Source organism: Excalfactoria chinensis, chromosome 11, assembly GCF_039878825.1.
Source record: "Excalfactoria chinensis isolate bCotChi1 chromosome 11, bCotChi1.hap2, whole genome shotgun sequence".
Classification (NCBI taxonomy): domain Eukaryota; kingdom Metazoa; phylum Chordata; class Aves; order Galliformes; family Phasianidae; genus Excalfactoria; species Excalfactoria chinensis.
Window position 1 is genome coordinate 1452552 of NC_092835.1, and position 23962 is coordinate 1476513.

Below are 23962 nucleotides of genomic sequence, written 5' to 3' on the forward strand. Positions count from 1 at the left end.
CCTTCTCTGGGGGGGGGGGCTGGCCAGCTGTGGGAGGTGTCAGGAGTTGACACCTCATCCCCCTGGCTGCTGGAGGGTGGGCAGGAGAGCCAACATCTCCCTGCACCCTTCAGCCCCCCTCCACAACCAAGTTGAACTCTAAAGCAATACCCCCATAGCCCTAGAATGGGGGGGCACGGTGCTGTGGCCCCCCCACTGGGGCGGCTGGCATCCCCAGCCGGACTGTAGACACTTGTGACTCTTTTTTTTTTTAAATTCAAATGGTTTTATTTATACAGATATCTAATAAAACAAAGCCGAGGCCACCCCAGCCTCCCCAGCACTGGGGTGGGAGTGGGGATGTGATGCCTGTGGGTATCGGCACCCCCTGGATGGGCACTTGGAGGGGGAAGGGGGGCCCTCCTTGACCCCCTGCTGGTACTGGATCATTTAAATCTGTCTGTCACCACCCAGTGATCCCAGATTCCCTCATTCTTATAGGACCTTCCTGCCCCACAATGACAGGGCTCTGTGCTGTGCCCTGTGCCGTCAGCTCCCACCAGGCTCCTCCTCATCATCATCCTCCAGCAGGAATTCCTGGATCTGCTCCTTCATCAGAGCCCTGTGAGGGATAGACCTGCAGCTTGGCTGCACTGTCCTCATAATGCAGGGAAGGGACCTCCCCAGCTTGTCCCCCTACCTGCAGTTCCTGCGCTCAGCTTCGGTGCGCACATAGGATGGCAGCGTGGCTGGGGGACCCTGCAAGAGAGGGGACAGTGGGGACACTGAGCCCTGGCCCCAGTTCCTGGGGAGCCACCCCAAAGCCTCACCATTTCCTTGAAAGTGAGGCGGCAGCTGTAGCACAGCAGTGGGATGAAGGCAGCTCTGCTCTCAGCCCTGCGAGGAGAAAGGATGGAGCAGTGACAATGTCCTTGCTGCTGTCTCTGGTGTCTTCATATCCCCCATGCCAGAGGGCATCCTACTGCTCACCCGTTCCCTGTCTCTTTCACCAGCGTGGGCTCTAAGGCCAGCTCCTCCTCTGCAAGAACCAGGGGACAGTCACACACTTGGCACATGCTGTCACCCCAGTGTGTCCCCAGTGCTACTCACCCCCAGCTATGTCCAGGGCACAGAGGCAGAGCAGGCAGCGCTGCTGTTCACTGTTTGCTTCTGCTGGAGCCACGCTCAGCTTCTCACCCGTCCTGAAGATGTGAAGAGGGAATGAGCAGGGGCACCCCACTGCCTGCCCCCAACCACCCCACCCTGAGGTGCTGTACCGATACACAGTGCTGATGGTGGAGGGGAAATCCACCTGCAACCTCAGCAGGAAGTTCTCCATCAGGCGGTGGATGCTGGTCTTCTCCCGGCGCTGCGGGGGGGAACAGAGATAGGCAGGATGGAGGGGCCCACAGCTCAGTCTGGCACGAAGTGGGGGGACAGGGGCAGCCCTACCTTGGCTTGGAGGGGTGGTGTGATGACTGTGGGGACGCCAAAGAAGTGGTTGTAGAATGCAATTTCCTTGGCCATATAGTCCCGCATGGGACGCACTACTGTCACGTCACCGTGACGAGTGTCCACAAAGCCCTGCAGATGAGCAGGAGTCTGCTGAGATACTGCCACCAACCTGGGGACAACCCCAGGCACAGAGCAATGCCTGGGTCCTGTCCCAGTCCCAGGCAGGGATGGCACTCACTGTGTCCATAGCGAGGAAGGCGCCGCGCCCCAGAGCCAGGTTGGTGAGCAGCTTGATGGCCACTCGGGTGCAGCTCTCACCTGTCATCACCTTGGTGTAGCCCTGTGTGCGGGCAGTGTGCAGGAGGAGGTGGCTCCTGGGGACACAGTGACACCGGCTCAGACCCACGGGGCCGTGCCATGAGCTCACAGGGCAGGAGGAGTCCCTCACCTCAGCATCTGCAGCAGCTCCTCCTTTGCCGTCAGCGTCTCTGCTGAGTCAAAGAGCTGCTGCAGCTCCTCAGTGCGGGCAGCTGCAGGCAGGCAGGCATGGGAGTCCCCTGTGGGACCATCCTGGGTGCTGAGCCCTGCAGTCGAGGTGTCACCATCCCCACTGGCCTCCTCCTTCCGCCGCTGCTGGATGAAACCCTCTACAGCTGACTTGTAAGAAGAGCTTGGTTCACTGTCCCCACCAGGGCCCCGATGCAGGATTGAGCCAGGCAGCTCCAAGGCCTGTGGACAGACAGGGAGCTGCGTGCAGGCAGCCACATCTCCCCACATTGTGCTCCCCAGCCCCATCCTGTCCCAACCTGCTCCAGGGAGGCCAAGTAGTAGGGGAAGCCAGTTTCCTGTAGCAGGGCCTCCATGCGGGTCAGGGTTTGCTCCCGTTGCACCAGGCTCTGCCCGCACACTGCTCCCTCTGTGGGCACAGCAGCAGCAGCTGGAGCAGGGGGACACACAGCCCAGAGCCCCACAGCAGGAATGGGAAGGAGGAATGGGGACAGGTCACAGGGATGTGGACGGGCAGCAGGGCTGAGATATGTCTTACCATCAATGTAGATGACTCCAGGCACGAAACGCAGCCTCTTGGCCGTCTCACGGCTCAGCCCCTGGCACAGCAATGAGGTAAGCAGGCTAAGCTGTGCCCCACGCCCCCCACTCCCCTTACACTCACCTCTTGGACCTGTCGCAGCATGGCACTGGAGGCCATCCCACCCGACAGCGCCAGCAGCACCTGCAGGGACAGCAGGGACAGTCAGCAGCCTCAATGCAGTGCCCCCAGCACCACATCCTCCCCACGTGTCCCCACTACCTTCTCTCCTGGGAAGATGACTCGATTCTTGCCCAGCATGGCACGGAACTTGTGCACAAAGTACTCACGGAAACAGGCTCTGCAGGGACACATGAATAGTGTCACACAGGCATCCCCTGCATCCCAGAGCCACGATGTCTCCGTGTCCCCATGGCCGATGGCTCCAAGCCCATAACAGAGCCATAACAGAGCCATAGCAGAGCCATAGCAGAGCCACAACAGAGCCACAACAGCCATAGCAGAGCCATAACAGAGCCATAACAGCCATAGCAGAGCCATAGCAGAGCCACAGCAGAGCCACAACAGAGCCATAACAGAGCCATAGCAGAGCCACAGCAGAGCCACAGCAGAGCCATAGCAGAGCCATAACAGAGCCATAACAGCCATAGCAGAGCCACAGCAGAGCCACAGCAGAGCCACAACAGAGCCACAACAGAGCCATAGCAGAGACATAGCAGAGACATAGCAGAGACATAGCAGAGACATAGCAGAGACATAGCAGAGACATAGCAGAGCCATAGCAGAGCCATAACAGAGCCATAACAGAGCCATAGCAGAGACACAGCAGAGACACAGCAGAGACACAGCAGAGACACAGCAGAGACACAGCAGAGACACAGCAGAGCCATAACAGCCATAGCAGAGCCATAGCAGAGCCATAGCAGAGCCATAACAGAGCCATAGCAGAGCCATAGCAGCCATAGCAGAGCCATAGCAGAGCAGGACGCCCCGCTGTCCCTACACCCCACATCCCGCTCCCCTCACCGACAGAACGCATCCCCGATTCGGATGACGACGGCGGCGGGCCCATCTCCGCACTTCACGCACGGCCGCGGTTGGCTGCGGGGAACGAAGCAGTCACGGATCCCCGCCCGAAACGAGGCGCGGCCCCGGTGGACGGAGCAGCGGCGTCGTCCCGCTCCCACCTGCACACGGGGCCACGGCGGCGCCGCACCGGCCCTTCCCCGCACTCCCCGCACGGCCCCGCCGTATCACACATGGCTCCTCCGCTCCGCTCCCCCTCCCGCCGGCGCACGGCGATGACGTCACGACGCACGGCGACGTCACGCCGCCCCCCCCTCACGCTGGCCGCCGCCATGTTCCGCAGCCTGCTGGTGGCGGCGGCGCAGCGCCCCCAGGCCCCGGGGCCCGGCCCTCCCCGCCCGCCGCCCCCCTCCGGTCCCGCTGCCGAGGCGTTGGAAGCGCAGTTCAGCTGCCCCATCTGCCTGGAGGTCTTCCACCGCGCCGTCGGCATCGCGGGCTGCGGCCACACGTGAGCGGCGGCAGTGGGCGGGGGGGGGGAGGCTGAGGGGGGTCGGTGTGGGCGGTGGGCCCGGGGCTGCCGGCGGTGAATGGGGAGGCCCGGAACCGGGCTGTCAGCGCATCCTGCAGCTCATCCCGTACCCTGCCTGCTCACCGACAGCATCGCTGGCTCCGGGACCGCCGTGCCGCCCCGTGTTATGCCTTACCCCATTATAGGGCCCCGTTCCCTCATCCCATCCCACGGCACACCCGGTACCGACCCCCCGTCCCGTCTCACACCACAGAACGGTTGGGTTGGATGGGACCTCAAAGATCATCCGTTTCCAAGCTCCTGCCGTATCTGGGGTTGCCAACCTCTAATTGAGGCTGCGCCGGGCCCCATCCAAGCTGAATGAATGCCTCCAGGGATGGGGCACCCCCAACTCCTGCACACCATGGCTCCATTCTGTACCCCCAGCTGGTACTGGGAGCCCCCATCCCACCCTGTGCCCGCACTGAGTCCTGCTGTTCCTCCCCCAAAGTTGAGTCCTTTCCTTCTCTGTTCCAGTTGGAGTTTCAGGTTAGAAATCCTCCTTGAATCCCCATGGGAGTGCACTGGGTCCCCTTGGCAGCACGGTGTGTTGGTGCCACCTCTGAGCCCCTTTTGGGGACGTCCTCATCTTGTCCCAAGGTTGTGGCACCTCTTGGTGCCGTGGTGTGTTTGAGGCTGAGGGAGCTGCATGGGGTCGGAAGGGAACTGGAGGAGAGGACCCCCCCTATGGGATTTCCCCCTCCTATCTGCAGTGCGTGTGGCTTCTCTGCAGCTCTGACCCTACTAAGTGTGCCACGCTGCCACCTGGGAACCTTTGGCAGTGACATCCCTGCGTGCTTCCTTGCTGTCATGTGGGGAGGCAGTTTGTGGGGCAGGGGCTGTGCCAGCTGCCAGCACAGCTGCAGAGTGACATGAGCTGGGTAGCAGATGGGGACACTGTGGCACTTTAGGTGACCATGTCTGTGTGCTGAGGGGTTGCAAGAGGAGAGCAGGAGGTGGCACGGTGCTCAGCCCTCCCCTCCATGTGGCTGCGTGGGTTTCCTTTGTGCTGCAGGCATAAGGACCTTAAGAGGAGGTGAACTGGGCTCTAATGCTTGAGCTTGCATGCTTGCTTTGTTCCTTGCAGCTTGAGTGCTCAGCACCTGATATTGCTCTGCTCAAATCTGGGCCGTCTGCTCGCTGCTCCTGGCCGTGAGGCTCCAAGCAGTGGGCACACGTGTGTGCAGCCCTATGGCACGTGCAAAGAGTGATGTTTGAAGGGCAAGCAGCTCTTTTGGGGATTGAGCTGTGCCTGCCTCCCCCTCACCATTTCCCACACTGCCCCGTGGGGATGCTGCTTGCTATGTTTTGGGGCTGCCCAAGGTGCCCAGCAGCCCCGTGTCCTGCCCTGGGCCTGAGGTCTCACTCCTGCTTCTCTCTTTGCCCCCAGGTTCTGCGGGGAGTGCCTCCAGCCCTGCCTCCAGGTGCCATCCCCACTCTGCCCACTCTGCCGCATGCCATTTGACCCTAAGAAAGTAGAGAAGGCTTCCAGCGTGGAGAAACAGCTCTCATCCTACAAGGCTCCCTGCAGAGGCTGCAGCAAGAAGGTAAAGTGTGGCTCAGCCCAGCCTGGGGTGGTCAGGTCTGAGGTGCTTCTGGAGCAGCTGTAAGGCTGTGATTCATGGTGCACCTCCACAGACTGCTGGTGTGCTTTCTGCCTTCTGTTAACTGTAGGAACCTTGAAACAAACCACTGTCACGGTGCCAGAGCAGTTCAGGGCTACGCCTGTCAATAGTTCCTCTTTTGCAAAGGAAACTGGACCTAGTGCTGCAGTAATGCAGCCAGCCTGACTTCTTATGTGTAACCACAGTTTGCTCTGCTGTTGATTGGCCAAAGCGTGGTGAAAACTGCTTTCCTCTTCCACACTGGTGGCTCAGGTGCTTTGTCTGACGGGTGAATGTGTTCCTGCAGCCTATGGGAATATTTCTCCTCTCCTTTTCCAGGTGACCTTAGCAAAAATGCGGTCTCACGTCTCGTCTTGTGCAAAGGTGCAGGAGCAGATGGCCAACTGCCCCAAGTTCGTTCCAGTTGTCCCCACATCCCAGCCTATCCCCAGGTACTGTCCTGTGTTACATAGCAACATGCAGATTGCACAAATGCTCTTATCCATCTCCTCTAGAAGCTCTATAATCCAGATGTGTGTTAGGCTTGCTTGTTATCAGTTCGCAGTAAGGAACATCAGCATGCTTATCCTGGTGGCATCTGCAGCCCTGGCACTACCTTATGTCTCAGACAGTGAGAAGGGGCTGAGCCCACGGCTGGGCTGGGTAACAGGCTGGTTTTGGTGGGACAAAGCAGAACAGGCAGCAACAGAGGTGGCTGGGTTTGTTTGGAAGAAGCTGATCCAGGCACTTGGCAGGGGTCTGAGCTTGTTCTCATTCTCTTTAGCAATATTCCCAATCGCTCAACGTTTGTGTGCCCGTATTGTGGGGCCCGGAATCTGGACCAGCAGGAACTGGTAAAGCACTGCATGGAAAACCACCGCAACGACCCCAACAAAGTGGTGAGCAGGGCTGGGGTGGTTCTGGTTGGGTAACTGCTGGAAATATGGATAGATTCGTGGCATCCTGGGCTGCCTGCACACAGAGCAGCCCCTCTTGGCTTTGTTAGAGGCTCTCTGGAGTGAGCTGCCTCTGTCTCACTGTGCTTGTGACCGAGCTGGTGCTGGATTTGCTCTCTCCATTGCTGTTGGATTGACTGAGGTGGGGAACTCGCAGCTCTGGCATCATCTGAACGGTGCTCGTGTACACATTTAACTAGTCAGCGAGCTACAAGCATTCTGGGCCAGGTGTCAGCAGAGGGATCTGCTGAGAGGGCAGAGGCACTTGGCACATGCACTACAGTGCACACCCAACCCCAGAGAGAGTTGGACCACTGCTCAGTCCTCCTTTGTGCCATGGCTGCACCAGCTTCCTGATGCCCCCCAGCAGGACTGGAGGAAGCCCTGTGCCCAAATCTCACAGCTGCCCTGTCCACTGCAGGTGTGCCCAGTGTGCTCAGCCATGCCCTGGGGGGACCCCAGCTACAAGAGTGCAAACTTCCTGCAGCATCTCCTGCACCGGCACAAGTTCTCCTATGATACCTTTGTGGTGAGTATGGCTGTGAGCCAGAACAGAATCATCTTCCTTGTGTCCCACACAGGGTGTCTGGGTGACAAATCCAGCTCTTCTTGCCTGCCAGGACGAGCCTGTCCTGGTTTGCAGCACATTGAGGGCTGCAAGGGGACAGTTCGTCCCTTGGGCTTTGTAGGATGCCTGCAACCCACGTAGCCCCACTTGGGAGAGCTCCTGGTTGTTCACACTGGTCCTTGTTAGACACATACTAAGGCATAAGTCACCCCTAAAGCAGCAGAGAGAAATGTTATCCCTCCCCATGAAGATGGTTTGTTTTTTTTCCATGTGCTCCATTAAACTCTTCCCCTGAGGAACTGTAATACAAAAGCCCTTTGCTTAAGGCTTCACGTGGGGAAACACGAGGAGAAGGCGAGGAGCAGCCCAGCCTGCAGCATGGAAGGTCTGGCTGCAGCACAGGGGGACGCCCTTTTGGGGGGCTGCAGACCCTCTGTATGGGGTGGAGGAGTGTGACTGTGCAGCTCTGGTCACGGGGATCAGCAGATGGTTTTATTAGCATCTGAACTTTGTTGCCTGAACCTCGCTCCAACTATTTGCAGAGAAATATCCCCAGCCCAAGAAGAGGTCACTGACTTAGAGCACTGGAGAAGAATGTAGCCTTGCAAGAAAGCTTTCCCTGCAGCCCATCTGGGAAGCCTTGGCCAGTTTCATCCTTGCATGCTGTCAGGTCTGAAAGCAGGGATGATGTCAGGGGGCTCAACCCAGGCAGGAGAGGGACTGAGACACAAAGAGAGGACATCAGAGCCTCACACCACTGCCTTGCTGACCATCCATTCTCTGTTTTTAGGACTATAACATCGACGAGGAGGCAGCACTGCAGGCTGCTCTGGCTCTGTCACTGTCTGAGAACTGAGGGCTGCCACGGAGCTTCGCTTCGGACTCCCCCTCACACCCCTTTTGCACACTCGACCTTCCTGCTGGGGAGGCACAGAACTGATGGTCCCCTGAGAACCACCGCCTCTCTTCCCTCACCTCTCTGGGCTGATCCCACCACCACAAAGAAGGCGGAGATGCCTCAGCATCACGCTGGACTGGTGAGTGAGCAGAGCTGTCAGCTGCTGGGAGGAGAAGAGGACAAAGGGGCCGTTCCTCAGTTAGACATTTCATACCCATACACGGAGTGTATACCTGTATCCAGATCTATTTATTAGTAGATGCTTTTTTGGCACCGTTTGTCTTCATGCTCTTCGTTGCAATTTGATAGGTACGTATAAAACTACGTTGCGTTTAAGGCAGAAATGCCCCTCGTTTCAAACTGCAACCAGCCACGTCCCTTTTGGGGGTTGATTTTTTTTCTTTTTTTTTTCTTTCTTTTCTTTTTTCCCTTATTTATTTATTTTGGCAAAGGAAGAAAAACAGCACAGAGCGTTTTGTTTCATTTTTAAACCCCGCGAGGTTATTTCTGGAGACGTCGCTCCGTCCCCCCCACGCTGCAGGTGGGAGCTGCCTCCTCTTCCTTGCTGCCACGCAGCCCAGCCCAAAGGCAGCAGGCTGAATCCCAGAGCAAGACTTGCGGGCCTGCTGTGCCCTCGTGGCTGCTGCTTTGGAGTTGTGGACTGTCCCAATGCAACTCCCACCTCCTTCCTTTTGTACCAGCTCTTGTGATACTGCGTTCTGTTTTTCTACATGAAGCGGCGCGACGCCTTTTCCACGTTTTATAGAGCAGGAACAGAAGCTGTTACTCTTCACACTGCAATATCCGTCACCGGGGACGAGAGTATTTTTATGGAACATTATTAAGAAAGTCTATTTTTTAACAAAACAACAAAAAGAAACCAACCAAACGAACATGCTGTGGATTTGAAATGGGGTGGGAGGGAAGAGCTGGACCCTGGGCCTGCAGCTGGGACTCTGCTGAGCCACGTGAGCATCTGGGCTTCCTCCTCTCTTCTCTCCAGGCTCTGTCCCCTTCTGCTGTCAGCTTTTCTCTGCAGGCGGTGGTGAGGCCGTGTCAGTGCAGCACTGTGCTGGTCAGAACACGGCCAGCCCCACAGCTCTGTTTCAAAGAGGACCTTTGGGAGGACAAGCAGCCCCTTTGTTGTATGGCTGTGATCCCTGGGCTGTTGGCTGCGTCACCGGGCTCCTTGGGTTCTTGCTGGGTGCAGCTTCTCTGGGCTGTAATGCTGATGAGTGGGCTTCCTTCCTCTGCCCACAGTTTGCTCTCTCAGATGCTTGTCATTAAACAGCAAGCAGCGTTGGTGTGCTGAACCGGGAGCAAAGGGTGCAGCCCACCAGGCTGGGCTTGCAAAAGCTCTGCTGGAAATTGCCCAAGTTTGGATTTTCCTCCATACCCACAGCTCTGCTGTAACCCTTTGGCACGGCAGGGGAGAATTTCACTGGGAGGTTTTGTGCTTCTGCAGTGGCAGTGTTAATCCTTGCAGGCAGATCTGGCTGCGTGGCGCTGCTGGGTGTAACCCGGAGGGGCAGCTTGCGTGCGGGTGTGAAGTGAGGAGGTGCTGCCAGCTGGTGCTCAGTGCAGAGCAGCTGGGTTGTGTGGGGGTGTCTGCCCGTGGTGGCTGTGCAGAATGGCAGCCTTAATGCAGAGCATCTTGTCCCCTGAACCAGGAGGCTGCTGGATGTCTCTCAAGTGGGCACTTGCTGCTCTGAGTGAAGCTCCATTGCTCCCTGTACTGGACAGGCAGTAATTAGCTGCAGGGCACATGCTGTGTCCCCGTGTCATGCAGTGCTGGGGCAGAAGGTGCAGCTCTTCATGCCCTTCCCTGTGCCCCACTGTCCCCTCCCAGCCTGCCCTGTGCTCTCTGCTCTGCTCAGCTGAGTGCAGGTGGAAAGGAAATCCACCTGGCTTTGGGCTGACTGCCATCAGCCTGAGCATGGCCAGGGCCCCATGCAGCATAATTCCCTTCCCGTGTAATGAGTTGCCAGCAGCTGGAGGAGAAGAGGTGTGTGTTGGTGCCCTGCCACCCTTTGGGGTCACTCCAACAAGGGGGCTGGCCCAGGTTTACCACGTGGAGGCAGTGAGGTGACACCTATGTCCCAATAGGGCTTTGAGATGACTCGGAAGAGTGCTCTGGAGGGCAGCAGCCCCCACTGTGTGCTGGAGGGGGGGGTCTCAAGGAGTCTCTCCAAGTTGGACCCCAGGCTTTGCCCCTGAGGGGTACCAGCCGTGCTCTGTGCTGTGGGAAGCAGGCACAATCCTGTCCAGGGCTGGCCCAAAAGCATCCCAAAGGACATCGTCCTGCTGGGAAGTGTCACTGCTCTGCCCTGGGGCTGTACCTGTGCCATTGAGGCTGAGCTGCTGCCTGCATCCCCACTCAGAGAAGCTTCCTTTTGTGGTTTGCCTGAGTCCTGGTTCCCTCCAGCTCTGCTCTAGCAATACTGTCTTTTTACTTTAAGTAGTACCAAGTGTTCTGGGGGCCGGGCTGTCCACTGTGCTTCTGGCAGCCCCCTGGCAGGGGGAAAGGGCTGGGGCTGCTCTGCTCCCTCTGTGCAGCCAGTGTTAGCAGGAAGCAATGGCGTCTTCCCTACCCAGCCCAGGGGCTTTCCCTGCTCCCACTGGGATGGAGTGGGGACGTCAGAAAGGAACCTGGTTGGGTTTCCCTGTCCCTTGTCTGGGACCCCCGAGGATCCTGCTTAGAGGGCTCTGTCCCACGCAACCCTCCATCCGAGCTCTAGCTGCCTGCCTAGGGCAATGTGGGACTCCTTCCTTTTCGCCCCCGGCAGTGTTGGAGCAGCAGCTGCTGCTTTGGTAAAGCACTTTAAGGCAGCCAGGTCAGCTTCCACCTCTTTCCCCCTTGCAGTGGGGTTGGGAGTCCTGCAGTGCTGCCGGCTGTGCTCATCCATGTTAACCCTGAACCATTTTTTTTTGCATAACCACTCCAACTTTTAATGAGACAGACCCGTTTTTTGAAAAAGGAGAAGAAAAAAAAGAAGAAGAAGAAAAACACGACGATGTATTTGTAGCAAACCACGGTGGGGTTGTTTTTTTTTTTGCTCAATAAAGGCAGTTTCATCCATGGGCTGCCTCCGAGTGCAGTCTGTGCCCCATGGGATGCTGGAGTGGGGAGTGGGGAGGGGACAGCACTGGGGCCCAAATCCTTCCCTGTGCAAAGGGCTCATTCTTCCAGCCCTGTGGCCCTGAGTCATTAACTCCTGCCATTAATGGAGGGGGTTGGCAATGCTGTGACATCACCAGACCCCATGGGAACCTCGTGGTTACCCTTGTCCAGTGCTGGCAGCGTGTCCTGGCACACACTGAACGTGCTGTCCCAAAAGCACTGCTGGGTGTGAGCCAGGGGGCTGTGCTGTGCGGTGCTGTGCAGTGCTGTGCAGTGCTGTGCTGTGCAGTGCTGTGCTGTGCTGTGCAGTGCAGTGCAGTGCTGTGCAAGGCTGTGCTGTGCAGTGCTGTGCTGTGCAGTGCAGTGTTGTGCTGTGCAGTGCTGTGCAGTGCTGTGCAGTGCAGTGCTGTGCAGTGCAGTGCTGTGCAGTGCTGTGCTGTGCAGTGCAGTGCTGTGCTGTGCAGTGCTGTGCAGTGCAGTGCTGTGCAGTGCAGTGCTGTGCTGTGCAGAGCTGTGCAGTGCTGTGCTGTGCAGTGCTGTGCAGAGCTGTGCAGTGTTGTGCTGTGCAGTGCAGTGCTGTGCTGTGCTCGGTGTTCCTGCTCCGGGTGTCCCAGGGAGGTGTCCTGGCTCTGTGCCCCCATGGTGGTTCCCTGGGGACGCAGTGCTGTCTCTGCTCAGCCTCTTCCTCCAGTTCAGGCACCCTGAGGCTGATAGCGCCCTGCCTCTATTTCTGTCCCATAGAGGGTCTGGGGGCTTCAGGTTCTGCAGTCATTAAAAGTGGAGCTGGGCTCCACTGCTGTGAGCAGAGAGATGGGCTTCATTGATGGCAGTCCCTACAACAGGGAAGGAACCCCACAGCCCAGAATAGCCGTGTGCCTTCCTAGCTCCATACTTAGGAAGCTCTGGGGGGGCACTCAGAGCCTGGGGACCCCCAGTGAGGGGATACTGGGGGGGGGGGGGCTTTGGATCTTGGCTGCCAAAGGGTTAAGAGGGGCTCCTGCTGCTTGTCAGGCTGAGGAGCAGGTGCTGGGAGCCCTGAGGATACTGGGAGCACCGGCACAGTGTGTGTAGTGGGGTTACTGGGTGGGTACTGGGGATACTGGGAGTACTGGGAGCCCTGCAATAGGGACACAGACCCCAACCACGGCCCGTCTCCGCGCATGCGCGCTGCTCACAAGGCACCACGTTGGCCCCGCCCCCTTCACCCCCTCTCAGCACCATCAATGGGTGGGAAGGGGCGGGGCCTCCCCGTGGTCCGATGCCTGCTATTGGTCATCCGGCCCCGGCCGCCGTGCCGCCAGCCAATGGCGTGGCTGGGATCGCACGCGCGAGAGGATGGGCGGGGCGTGGCGGCGGCTGTGTGCGGAAGCATGGCGGCCGAGCGGGGCACGGCGCGGGTCACCTGCACGGCACCCGTTAACATCGCCGTCATCAAATACTGTGAGTGCGGGACGGGATGCGGGACCGGGGCGGACCGGGATGTGCAGGGCTGGGTTGTGGTGTGCTAAGTGGTGTGCCGTGCCGGGTCAAGTTGTGCCGAGCTGTGCCAGTGCAGTGCTGATGGGCAGCAAGCAGTGCTATGCCATGCCATGCTATGCTATGCCATGCTATGCTATGCCATGCTATGCTATGCTATGCCATGCTATGCCATGCCATGCTATGCTATGCTATGCTATGCCATGCCATGCCATGCCATGCTATGCTATGCCATGCTATGCCATGCTATGCTATGCCATGCTATGCCATGCTATGCCATGCCATGCTATGCTATGCTATGCCATGCCATGCTATGCTATGCCATGCTATGCCATGCTATGCTATGCCATGCTATGCCATGCTATGCCATGCCATGCCATGCTATGCCATGCCATGCTATGCTATGCCATGCCATGCTATGCCATGCTATGCCATGCCATGCTATGCTATTCCATGCCATGCTATGCCATGCCATGCTATGCCATGCTATGCTATGCTATGCCATGCTATGTCATGCTATGCTATGCCATGCCATGCTATGCCATGCCATGCTATGCCATGCTATGCTATGCTATGCCATGCTATGTCATGCTATGCTATGCCATGCCATGCTATGCCATGCCATGCTATGCCATGCTAAGTGGTGCCATGCCGTGCTGTGCCATGCCAAGCATTGCTGCATCTCTCCACATCTGCCGTAGGGGGTAAACGTGACACCGACCTCATCCTGCCCATCAACTCCTCGCTCAGTGTCACGCTGCACCAGGACCAGGTTGGTGCGGGGCTGTGTGCCCACCCCCAGCCTTGGGGATCCCATATCCCCATCCCCGGGGCTGTGTGTCCCCCCCCTGAGCTCAGTGCCATCCCATACAGCTGAGGACCACAACCACAGCTGCTGCGTGCCGTGACTTCACCGAGGACCGCCTGTGGCTGAATGGAGAGGAGGTGGATGCAACACAGCCCCGGCTGCAGGCCTGTCTGCGGGAGGGTGAGCTGGGCTGGGGGGCTGGGGGGGCACAGAGCCTCGTGTCCCGTGCTTCCCTATAACCCCATCCCTGCACAGTGCGGCGCTTGGCCCGCAAGAGACGTGGTGACGATGCTGCAGCCCCGCTCAGCCTCTCCTACAAAGTGCACGTCGCCTCTGAGAACAACTTCCCCACTGCTGCCGGGTTGGCATCCTCAGCTGCTGGCTACGCCTGCCTGGGTGGGTACAAGGGGCAGCAGGGGGGGTGGAGAGTGGGGTGATGGGTGTTAACACAGCGCTGTTATCCCTGCAGTGTCGGCGCTGGCACGGCTGTATGGTGTGGAGGGGGAGCTGTCGGAGGTGGCACGGCGCGGGTCGGGCAGCGCGTGTCGCAGTATGTTGGGGGGCTTCGTGCAGTGGCACCGTGGGGAGAGGTCGGATGGCAGGGACAGCGTGGCACAGCAGCTGGCACCTGAGACACACTGGCCGGAGCTGAGCGTCCTCGTGCTGGTGGTGAGGGATGGGGATACAGCTGGGGCTGGGAGCTGGCCCTTGTTGGGTGCCCCACGTCTTGTGGTCTCGTGTAGGTCAGCGGGGAGAAGAAGGCGGTGGGCAGCACGGCGGGGATGCAGACCAGTGTGGACACCAGCCCCCTGCTGAAGGTGGGTTGGTTGGTTGGTGATGAGCAGCACAGGCTGCCTGGGGAGGTGGGGAGGACCCAGGGGCCATGGGCAGTGAGCAGGGTGGGATGGGTTGGGTTTGGGGATCATGGCCATCTCCTCCAATGGTGGGGGGCTGCAGGGAGCAAACCCCATTGGATCCATGAGATGACCCCCCCTTGGTGCTCCCCCTATAGTACCGTGCTGAGGTGGTGGTGCCGGAGCGCATGACCCGCATGGCACGCTGCATCCAGGATCGGGACTTCGAGACCTTTGGCCAGCTGACCATGCAGGACAGCAACCAGTTCCACGCCACCTGCCTTGACACCTTCCCCCCCATCTTCTACCTCAATGACATCTCGCAGCGCATCATCGCCCTGGCACACCGCTTCAACGCCCACCATGGGTGCACCAAGGTAAGGCAGCCCCCCCATGGCCTCATCCTGCTGGCACTGCACAGCTCTCACTGTGTCCCTGTCCCCAGGTGGCCTACACCTTCGATGCTGGCCCCAACGCGGTCGTCTTCATGCTGGAGGACACGGTGGATGAGTTTGTGGAGGTGGTGAGACGCAGCTTCCCACCCAGCTCCAATGGGGACCAGTAAGGGTGTTGTCATTTGGGACTGGGAGGGGGGGGTGAGAATGGGGATGGAGATGATGGCGATAGGGATGGAGATGTGGGTAGGGACCGGTGGGATGGGAATGGGGGTGGAACCATGGGACATGGGATGGGGATGGGGACAGCTGAGTGCCATCCCTGCTGCAGGTTCCTTCGAGGCCGGCCCGTTGGCACAGCGGTGCTGCCAGAGGAGCTGGTGTCAGCCGTGGTGGTGGATCTGGTACCGGGGGCCATTCGCTACATCCTACACACCAAGGTATGGGGGGGGGGGATATGGGGACCCTGAGCCTCCTGCTCCGTCCTGTCCCCTAACACATCTCCTGTCCCCACAGCCTGGCCCTGGCCCACAGCTCCTGGATGACCCCAGCCAGCACCTGCTGGGCCCCGATGGGCTGCCATGCCACTCTGCCTGAGAACAGGGGACACCGTGATGGGGACACTGTGATGGGGACACCGTGATGGGGACACCACCGGGGACAGCAGGGATGCGCAATGGGGGCTGCCAGTGGGGGGACACACAGGCAGGGACCCACCGTCCCAGTGCCTGCTTTGGGGCTGTGAGATGCTGTGCTCAGCTGCCCCCATCCCAGCCCAGATGTGGCTCCTCCCATTGCCTGGTTTTTAACTCTTTTCTAATCCAATAATAGAGGTTTTCCAGCCGTAGTGCTGCTCTGGGCTTTGTGGGCTCTGTATGCTGTGGGGAAAGGGGAGGGGGGCTGTCCCTACTCAGCATGCCCTGTGTCACCCTGTGTCCCACCGGGGGTTCACCCTGTCCTGAGTCACTCCGTGGTCCCATCAGGGCTGCTCCTGTCCCATGTCACCCTATATTCCCATGTCACCCTATATTCCCATGTCACCCTATATTCATTCCCATGTCACCCTATATTCCCATGTCAATCACCCCGTGTCCCCCCACGGCCCGGCGCTGCGTGGGGGGCGTGGCCTGAGCGAAAGTGGGCGTGGCTTTGTAATTAGTGGGCGTGGCCTGAGCGCATATATGGGGCGTGGGCTACTAGAAGGGGCGTCGCTTAAGAAGGGGAAGGGGTTCGGTTGTGTGGCTCTATCGCTGCCTTCCGGGTCGGGCTGGGCCGAGCCGAACTAAGCAGAGCCGGACCATGGGGCAGATCGAGTGGGCCATGTGGGCCAACGAACAGGCGCTGGCGGCAGGGCTGAGTGAGTGCGGGGTGGAGGTGCGGAGTGAGGGGGCTGGGTGATGAGGGGGCTGGGTGATGAGGGGGCTCAAAGGGTCCCATGTGGGATGGGGGATGCAGGGATGGGGGTGTGGGGGGGTGAGGATATGGGGAAGAGAGTTCCGGGCTGGGGCTGTAGGGTTGAGAATGCAAAGCTATGGAGACGGGATATGGGGAGAGATCCGAGCCCCACGCAGCGACCCCTGGCTGTGTTCCCCCCCCCCCTCCGAGCTGTCCTCCCCCCCCCCACCCCCCCAACCCCCATCCCGTTTTGGCCCAACCCCGCCCGGAGATGGAGGAAGTGAGCGGCAATAAGGACGCGGAAGCGCTGGCGGAGCGTATCACCCCCATCGTGTGTCACCGTGTGTCTCCCACGCTGTCCCATAGCCCCCAACCCCCGCCACGTTCCCTGTTTGAGCTGCTGGGGGGTCCCACGCCAAGCATCCCCCGATGCTCCCACTCGTGGGCGCTGCCGGGATGCCAGCAGTGTCCCCGCTGTCCCGCAGTCATGCTGACCGGAGGGATCGTGGCGGTGGCGGGGCAGTTCAAGGGGTGGTACTTCGCTGCTTACGCCATGTATCCTTATGGGGCTCGGGGTGGGAGGGGGCACCTTATAGGTGGGGAGGGGGGGGGGGGGGTCCCGTATCTCCCTTCCCTCTCTTTGGCCCCACATCGTTCTATTCCTGCCCCTATGGAGCTGACCCTCAGCCCTGGCCTCATTTCTGCCCTATTCCCTATGGGTCTCACCCCCACCCTTGGCTCCAAGCACCCCTTTTCCTTGACCCCCCATCCCCCTGCAGTGCTGCAGGCGCCTTCGTCTGCCTGTTGGAGTACCCGCGTAGCAAGAGGCAGAAGGGCTCCACCATGGAGCGCTGGTGAGTGATGGGGTGGCATTGGGGGTGCCTATATGTTTAGGGGGGGAGGAGGGGGGTGGTCTATTTAGGGCCGGGTGATCCACTGAGTGCATATTGCCCCATAGTGGCCAGAAGTACATGACAGCAGTGCTGAAGGTGTTTGGACCCCTCACCCGGAACTACTACATCCGTGCCATCCTGCATGCAGCGTGAGTGGGGTGTGGGGTTGGGGGGTGCACCCTGAACCACCCTAATCCCTCCCCTTTAACCTTCCCCTGTACCTTCAGGCTGGCCGTCCCTGCTGGCTTCTTGCTCTCCACCATCCTGGGCACCGTCTGTCTGGGCATTGCCAGTGGCATCTACCTGCTGGTGAGCTGCTCTGGGGGGGGGGTTGAGGGGGTGATTATGGGGCTGAAGGAGGGGTCTCCCTGCTGATTGCTCCCCCCCTGGCCCTGCAGGCAGCGGTACGTGGGGAGGAATGGAGACCCATTGAGCAGAAGCCCCGGGAGCGGCCGCACATGGGGGACACCATCAAGCAGCCCCCCAGCAACCCCCCACCCCGACCCCCTGCTGATGCACGCAGGAAGCAGGCGGCAGAAGTGGGGGGGCAGGTGAACCCCATCCCTGTAGAGGCTGAGTAACACCGAGCTGGGGGTCCCACTGCTGCACTCCCTTCCCTACTGTACCCCTCCCATTGGTCCCCAATCCCCTGGGGGTGCTCATCCTTCCCCCCTTTGGCTCCTGGGTGATCTCAGAATCCCTGGGGGCTGCTCAGGTGCCCCCCCATATCCCATAGGAGCTCCCCCCCAGCCACCACACAGCCCCATAGTGCTGCTGGGGCTCACGCAGCTCTGCTTTGCTGCACCACCTCTTCACGTTTTATATGTTGTCTTTTTTTCTTCTCTGGTTGCTTTTTTGCAATAAAAGGACCGAAAGGCCCCAGATCTTTCCTGATCCCACCCCATTCATTGCCCCCACGTGCCCTGGGTGTGAGTTGGAAGCTCAGTGCCCAAATCTTTAGTGACCTTAGTGATGGGGCAGACCTGGAGTGGTTGGGGTTAGGGTCCCCAGAAGTGACCCCCAGCCTCTTATCCTTCTCCCCCCCCACCTCCAGCACCCATGGGTGCTCTAAAAGCATGTGGAACAACCCCGGTAGGTGGCGCTGAGTCCATGGGATGTGAGTGCTTGGGGCAGAGCTGTGAGAAAGGAGTGGGTGGTGACAGGGTGCTGGCATGGGGCCGTCCCCACCCCCCCTCACCTTCCACCCTCCCCATTGCCTCCCCCTTCCCCTGGGTGTGCTTTGGGGATGGGGGATGCCCCCCAGCATCCACTGGGGTGGCTGGAATGGGGGTAACCCAATGCATCTCTATCCCTGCATCCTTGGCACCTCCCCTCCAGCATCCACAACTGGGGGACCCTGTGCACCTCAACCTCTTGCCCTCCCAGTTTATCCCAGTGTTGCACATTGGGGGGGGGGGGGGTCAGGCTTTTATTTTCAGGCTGCGCACTGCCGGCCTTCAGGAGCACATGGAGGTCTCAATAAATAGCACTGAGGGGGAATAAATAACCGGGGAGCACCTGGGGAGTGCTGCAGGTGTGGGTTGAGGCTGAGCCCAGGGCTGCTGCCTTATGGGGGTTTGGGGGAGCAAAGGGGGGGGGGGGGTCAGCAATAAATACAGGGTTACAAAAATAAATCCCCCAGCGGGCGTCATAAATAAGTCATAAATAAATGGTGGTGGGGGGGAGGGGGGGGGGCAGGTGGAATGAGTGCTCTAAAACAAGCACGAGGAGGGTGACACGGTCACAGGGTTGGGGGTGCTCCAAGGGAGCGGGGTCAGCGCCCGGTGCGGGGCAGGACGCAAGTGCAACCCACGGGCACACGGATGTAATCCACCTCAAAGGTGATGAGGCCGGGGCTGGAGGGACGCGGGCAGGGCTTGCGGCGCAGCACCATCATGGTCTGGTGGATGGGCACCGAGTTGAGCGCCGTGGTCTCCCTCCCTGTCTTCACATCCACGCAGCCGGTGCACAGGCACTCGGCGAAGGCCAGCTTGCGTGGGTAGCGGTCCTCGTCCTCGTCGATGCTGCAAGAAGGGCACGGTGTGAAGGCCTGATGTGGTGAGCATCCGTCCCTCTGTGTCCATCCCGCTCCATCCTTCTCCATCCCGTTCTGTCCATCCCACTCCATCACACTGCATACTTCCCGCTCTGCCCCTCTTGCATCCGTCCTTCTCAATCCCACTGCATCCATCCCACTCCACACCACTGTGCCTGTTGCTATCCAGCCCACTGTTTCCATCCCACTCCATCCCTGAGCCCATTCCTGTCCATCCCTCTTGTGTCCATCCCTCTTGTGTCCATCCCTCTTGTGTCCATCCCTCTTGTGTCCATCCCTCTTGTGTCCATCCCTCTTGTGTCCATCCCTCTTGTGTCCATCCCTCTGTGTCCATCCCCCCATCCCTCTCCATCCCATTGCATCCAGCCCAATGTGTTCATCCCTCTCCATCCCGCTGTGCCCATTCCTATCCGTTCTGCTGTATCTCTCTCCATCCCTCTATGTCCATCTTGCTCTGCCCATACCAATCCATCCCACTATGTCCATCACTCTCCATCCTGCTGCATCCATCCATCTCCTCGCTGTGTCCATCCTATTGCATCCATCTCTCTCCATCCTGCTGTGTCCATCTCTCTCCATCCCCATCCATCCCAATGTGTTCATCTCCCACTCCATCCCACTGTGCCTGTCCCTATCCATCCTGCTGCATCCCTCTCCATCCTATTGCGTCTATCTCTCCATGTCCATCCTCTCATGCCCATTCCTGTCCATCCTGCTGCATCCCTCTCCATCCTATTGCGTCCATCTCTCCATGTCCATCCTCTCATGCCCATTCCTGTCCATCCTGCTGCATCCCTCTCCATCCCATCGTGTCCATCTCTCTATGTCCATCCTCTTGTGCTCATTCCTAACCATCCCACTATGTCCATCCTGCTGCATCCATCCATCTCCTCCCCGCTGCATCCATCCCGCTGTGCCCATCCCTCTCCATTCTGCAGCATTGCCCTGGGTCCCCCCTTCTCTCCATCCCCTCCACCTACCGGTACCGCCACGGTGAGATGGATCTCTCATGCGGCTCGCTGTGCAGCCCAGCACGGAGCTGCATTGCCGGACAGGAGTGTTCCCTTCTCCTCCGCCTCCGTTGGGCAGCTTCGATCTGCGGCACCAACTGCACAGGCACGTGTTGCTCCCAGCGCAGGTTGCGGCCCAGGAGGTGTGCGGGTGCCTCCCCGTCCCGCAGCTCCGCTGTGCCGTAGCACCGCACGTGGGGATGGTGGGGATGGTGATGCGTGGGGACGGCAGGACGGCGCAGGCAGCAGCCCAGCACGGCGGCGCTCAGCAGCGCCAGCACTCCCAGCCAGCCCTGTGTGGGGTGCAAGGGGTCAGCTCAGTGTGTGTGTGTGTATGTTGTGCACACATGGATGCAAAAAGGCAGACGTGCATGGTTCTACAGGCCCATGTACACCCTTATAGCCCATTTATGCACTAACTGCAACACATAGATGGCACATGTGTGCACATATAACATACATCAGCTCCTTGGAACACATTTGCACATGCTTCCATACATGTATATAAACTCATTTACACAGACAACACGCACACAAGCATATAGAATACATTTGTACATGGAGATAACATACGTGTTGATATAATGCATTGAACCTATATAGACACATCTATATGGACACAACATACACGTACACAAACATGTAACAAGTTCAAACGTGTACACGTGTATACACACAGATATGCACATGCATTTATGCTCATATACGCCCTTATAACACTTATACACACAACACATGCCCATATAACATGTATTTGTAACATGTGTATGGCATTAGTACATACATGAGTTATAATGCATCCATACACATATGTAGCACACCTATACACACACACCCCTCTATACACACACATATAACACATCTATGCACACAGATAGAACACATCTACACACACACACCATACATCCATGCACATGTAACACACCTATACACACACCTCTATACACACACATAGTACACCTATGCACACACACATAGTGCACACCTATACACCTCTATACACACACATAGTGCACCTATGCACACACACATAGTACACACCTATACACCTCTATACACACACATAGTATACACCTATACACCTCTATACACACATAGTACACCTATGCACACACACATAGTGCACACCTATACACCTCTATACACACACATAGTGCACCTATGCACACACACATAGTACACACCTATACACCTCTATACACACACATAGTGCACCTATGCACACACACATAGTGCACACCTATACACCTCTATACACACACATAGTACACCTATGCACACACACATAGTGCACACCTATACACCTCTATACACACACATAGTACACCTATGCACACACACATAGTACACTCCTATACACCTCTATACACACACATAGTACACCTATGCACACACACATAGTACACTCCTATACACCTCTATACACACACATAGTGCACCTATGCACACACACATCTATGCACATAGAACGCCTCTATCCACATACACACACATACATAACACACACACACATCTATGCACACACACCCATCTGTACACACACACACACACACACACACCCCTTATCTTTGCTCCCGGCATGCATGCACCAGCCTGTTCACACCCACGTGCACGTTGCACACCCATCCCCTCCCATTGCCCCCAGCGTTACCATGGGCTGCAGGACGGTGTCGGGGTGCTCTGAGCTGCACCCTGCCGTGGCCCCGAGTGGCAGCGCTGCCGCCGTCCCCGCCTTTATATAGGGTTAGGGCAGGTGATGTACACACACCTGGAAACTCCAGCTTGGGCTGCCTTCCTCCTCCCCGCGGCCGCAGCACTTCCTTCTCCCGGCGTGTCCCAGCCCTGCAAGGAGGGGAGGTGGGGAAAGCAGGACGGCCAAGGCCTGCTCTGTGTGTGTATGTGTGTGTGTGTGTGTGGGTGTGCTGGAGGGGAAATGGGCTTTGGATACAGTGATGGCTGTGGGGATCTTGGGGTCCCATCCTAAGGAAGGCGGGGTGATGGTGGATGGGAATATGAATGGGGTCACCACGTAAAGCCCACCAGCACGCTGACCCCCCTTTAGGGAAGGCAAGTCCCAGTGCTAAGGATGGGATGGTCCCAGTACCCCAATGCTAAGGATGGGATGATGGGATGGTCCCCGTGTGCCCAACGCTGTCACTGCGCTGCTCCCATTGCGCAAGCTGAGAGGTGACATCACCTGCACGATGCGGGGCTGCTGTGAACCTGGAGCAGAAATCCCACATTGGGCAACCTTGGAAAGGGCTGAGGTGGGAGCTGGGGGCACAAAGTGACCAGGCTAATCATGGAGGGGTGGCGTTCAACCACTTCCCCCTCCCCCCCCCCCCCACCCCATAGGGCTGCTTACACAGGGCTAAATAGCATGGGATGAGCCTTAGGCAATGAAGAGGAGTAAAGAGCAGCAGAGAGAGCAGGAACTGGTTATCAAAATACTTTATTTCAGGGAAGATCCCTCAAAAAAAAAACAACAAAAAAAACAACAACCCCCCCCCCCAAAAAAAACAACAAAACAAAACAACCCCAAAAACCCCAAGAGGAGCCTTCGATCAGCCAGACATCCCATAAAACGCCTCCAAAGGGCTCCTTTCAATCAACTCAAACAAGCCGAGGCTTCAAATAAAAGACAGGTCGTTTTCCCAATGGGACTTTGAGAGTCAAGAATATATATATATAATTTCTGTTCCTGGGGGGGGGGGTGTGTGGGGTGGGGAGGGGGGTGGGATGTTGCCAGTAGTTCACAGCAGTTTTGGGCTCTCTCGTTACACAGCATAGAGAACTGCATGGCTGGAGACACTCAACACACAGCGGGGCTAACTAGGAGGATACAAGGGGAGGCTTAGCAAAGAGGGAATAAGGGAGGAGAGAGAGAAAAGAAAAAGAAGGGAAGCAGTGAGAGCATCCCACGGGGCTGGAGGCCTCTGTGCATAATTTACATGGGAAGAAAAAACAAAGGGGGTGGGAAGGGGGAGGTGGGGGGGGAGGGAGGAAGGGGTGACCCCCATCCTGGCACCAGCATGGGCTGCCCAGCCCCATGGGGAGCAGGAGGGCAGCGCAGAGCCCAGCTGGAGGTGTTTCTTTTTGTAGGTGTGGGGTTTGGTTTTGTTTTTGTTTCCTTTTTTTTTTTAATCCTCTTTTTTTTCTTTAAAAGAACTGCAGCCAAAATGAATGAAGACACAACTGCAAAATCCCAACGTGGCCGCCTTGGACGCTATTTATAAAACCATGACCAGTCACTCCAGGCCAGCACTATACTTTGCCAGGGATTTTGGCTCGCTTGCGAGCGATGGCATCTTCCACTGCCTTCAGCTGCTTGAGGAGCTCCTCACGCCGTGACAGCGTGCTGGATTTGCCCCCCTTGGCACCTGCAGGGCCCGGCTCCGTTGCTTTGCCTGGGATGCTCGTCACTTTGCTGGAGCTCTTGGACTGCGGTGAAAGCTGGCGCTTCCTGCGGGACAGAAAGTACAGAGTGGTGAGAAGGGCTGCGGGCTGCTGCAAACAAAGCCCTGCCGGGGGGACAGATGGAAGAGAGGGAGCTTGAGGTTTAAGCTTGGTGCCACAGCTGCGGTGATGGCCCACAGGGCTGCGCTCGTGGTGTGGCATGAGCTGTTGTGGTCTCCACTTGTGTCCTAGTGGTGCAGATCTGGCACTGCAGGGGTCCCTCCTGACACCCAACGTCACCCTCCTGACAAAGCAACAGTGACCCAAACGGCCTCAAAGAGTTTGGAACAGGCACAGACCTACAGCCCACAAAACCCCACTGCTCCTTAACCACCCCATGGCTGGGACCAGGGTGGGCCGAACCCAGCATGCAACAGTGCCAACCCAAACAGCAGC

The 23962-nt window shown here is 58.2% G+C and overlaps 6 protein-coding genes across 11 annotated transcripts in view; 3 read left to right on the plus strand and 3 right to left on the minus strand.

Moving 5' to 3' along the window:
- Positions 1-466: 466 nt before the first annotated feature.
- CTU2 (cytosolic thiouridylase subunit 2) lies at positions 467-3795 on the minus strand. Its single transcript, XM_072346153.1, has 15 exons — positions 3670-3795; positions 3509-3583; positions 2744-2822; positions 2606-2665; positions 2480-2540; positions 2241-2350; positions 1883-2163; positions 1673-1808; positions 1432-1563; positions 1257-1348; positions 1090-1181; positions 970-1018; positions 810-876; positions 680-738; positions 467-601 (listed from the first exon to the last, which is right to left on the minus strand). Exons 1-15 carry the CDS (start codon positions 3741-3743, stop codon positions 529-531), a joined length of 1440 nt encoding a protein of 479 aa, XP_072202254.1. The 5' UTR covers positions 3744-3795; the 3' UTR covers positions 467-528.
- RNF166 (ring finger protein 166) lies at positions 3771-11177 on the plus strand. 3 transcript variants are annotated; one of them, XR_011904964.1, is made up of 7 exons: positions 3771-4016; positions 5467-5623; positions 6020-6132; positions 6465-6579; positions 7058-7165; positions 7995-8411; positions 8555-11177. XR_011904964.1 is itself a non-coding variant. In XM_072346154.1 (6 exons), exons 1-6 carry the CDS (start codon positions 3784-3786, stop codon positions 8058-8060), a joined length of 792 nt encoding a protein of 263 aa, XP_072202255.1. In that variant the 5' UTR covers positions 3771-3783; the 3' UTR covers positions 8061-11177. The 3 variants fall into 3 exon arrangements, 1 of the variants encoding a protein (XP_072202255.1); XR_011904965.1 differs by having other exon boundaries at positions 8559-11177; XM_072346154.1 differs by having other exon boundaries at positions 7995-11177.
- Positions 11178-12566: 1389 nt separating this feature from the next.
- Positions 12567-15602, plus strand: MVD (mevalonate diphosphate decarboxylase). The gene is made up of 10 exons (XM_072346261.1): positions 12567-12663; positions 13401-13471; positions 13573-13687; positions 13763-13903; positions 13977-14176; positions 14251-14325; positions 14520-14738; positions 14807-14922; positions 15088-15196; positions 15273-15602. The coding sequence occupies exons 1-10, from the start codon at positions 12594-12596 to the stop codon at positions 15351-15353; spliced, it is 1197 nt and encodes a 398-aa protein (XP_072202362.1). The 5' UTR covers positions 12567-12593; the 3' UTR covers positions 15354-15602.
- A 325-nt stretch (positions 15603-15927) lies between these two features.
- On the plus strand, positions 15928-18694 carry CYBA (cytochrome b-245 alpha chain). The gene is made up of 6 exons (XM_072346262.1): positions 15928-16113; positions 16637-16706; positions 16931-17005; positions 17110-17193; positions 17272-17353; positions 17443-18694. The coding sequence occupies exons 1-6, from the start codon at positions 16056-16058 to the stop codon at positions 17623-17625; spliced, it is 552 nt and encodes a 183-aa protein (XP_072202363.1). The 5' UTR covers positions 15928-16055; the 3' UTR covers positions 17626-18694.
- A 124-nt stretch (positions 18695-18818) lies between these two features.
- IL17C (interleukin 17C) lies at positions 18819-20518 on the minus strand. The gene is made up of 3 exons (XM_072346839.1): positions 20492-20518; positions 20081-20403; positions 18819-19068 (listed from the first exon to the last, which is right to left on the minus strand). The coding sequence occupies exons 1-3, from the start codon at positions 20516-20518 to the stop codon at positions 18819-18821; spliced, it is 600 nt and encodes a 199-aa protein (XP_072202940.1).
- A 2029-nt stretch (positions 20519-22547) lies between these two features.
- The window catches only part of ZC3H18 (zinc finger CCCH-type containing 18), a 38657-nt gene continuing 37242 nt past the window's right edge, over positions 22548-23962 (minus strand). For all 4 annotated transcript variants that reach the window (XM_072346814.1, XM_072346818.1, XM_072346817.1 and 1 more), the window contains one exon: positions 22548-23573. In XM_072346814.1, coding sequence (XP_072202915.1) covers positions 23375-23573 — 199 coding nt within the window. In that variant the 3' untranslated portion in view covers positions 22548-23374. The remainder of the gene's footprint in view (positions 23574-23962) is intronic.

What these genes read in the sequence shown, in the direction of transcription:
- IL17C (XM_072346839.1), bottom strand. Translation starts at nt 20,518, where the DNA reads ATGGGCTATAAGGGTGTACATGGGCCT. An exon ending in ATAAGGGTGTACATGGGCCT is followed by an intron (nt 20,404 to 20,491) that starts GTAGAACCATGC and finishes CACCCCACACAG; the next exon opens with GGCTGGCTGGGAGTGCTGGC. An exon ending in ATCTCACCGTGGCGGTACCG is followed by an intron (nt 19,069 to 20,080) that starts GTAGGTGGAGGG and finishes CCCTTCTTGCAG; the next exon opens with CATCGACGAGGACGAGGACC.
- CYBA (XM_072346262.1), top strand. Translation starts at nt 16,056, where the DNA reads ATGGGGCAGATCGAGTGGGCCATGTGGGCCAACGAACAGGCGCTGGCG. An exon ending in CGTGCCATCCTGCATGCAGC is followed by an intron (nt 17,194 to 17,271) that starts GTGAGTGGGGTG and finishes CTGTACCTTCAG; the next exon opens with GCTGGCCGTCCCTGCTGGCT. An exon ending in CCAGTGGCATCTACCTGCTG is followed by an intron (nt 17,354 to 17,442) that starts GTGAGCTGCTCT and finishes CTGGCCCTGCAG; the next exon opens with GCAGCGGTACGTGGGGAGGA.
- MVD (XM_072346261.1), top strand. Translation starts at nt 12,594, where the DNA reads ATGGCGGCCGAGCGGGGCACGGCGCGGGTCACCTGCACGGCACCCGTT. An exon ending in CATCGCCGTCATCAAATACT is followed by an intron (nt 12,664 to 13,400) that starts GTGAGTGCGGGA and finishes CATCTGCCGTAG; the next exon opens with GGGGTAAACGTGACACCGAC. An exon ending in ACACCAGCCCCCTGCTGAAG is followed by an intron (nt 14,326 to 14,519) that starts GTGGGTTGGTTG and finishes CTCCCCCTATAG; the next exon opens with TACCGTGCTGAGGTGGTGGT.
- CTU2 (XM_072346153.1), bottom strand. Translation starts at nt 3,743, where the DNA reads ATGTGTGATACGGCGGGGCCGTGCGGGGAGTGCGGGGAAGGGCCGGTG. An exon ending in TCATCTTCCCAGGAGAGAAG is followed by an intron (nt 2,666 to 2,743) that starts GTAGTGGGGACA and finishes CTGTCCCTGCAG; the next exon opens with GTGCTGCTGGCGCTGTCGGG. An exon ending in GCCTCACTTTCAAGGAAATG is followed by an intron (nt 739 to 809) that starts GTGAGGCTTTGG and finishes CCTCTCTTGCAG; the next exon opens with GGTCCCCCAGCCACGCTGCC.
- RNF166 (XM_072346154.1), top strand. Translation starts at nt 3,784, where the DNA reads ATGACGTCACGACGCACGGCGACGTCACGCCGCCCCCCCCTCACGCTG. An exon ending in GCAACGACCCCAACAAAGTG is followed by an intron (nt 6,580 to 7,057) that starts GTGAGCAGGGCT and finishes TGTCCACTGCAG; the next exon opens with GTGTGCCCAGTGTGCTCAGC. An exon ending in TCTCCTATGATACCTTTGTG is followed by an intron (nt 7,166 to 7,994) that starts GTGAGTATGGCT and finishes CTCTGTTTTTAG; the next exon opens with GACTATAACATCGACGAGGA.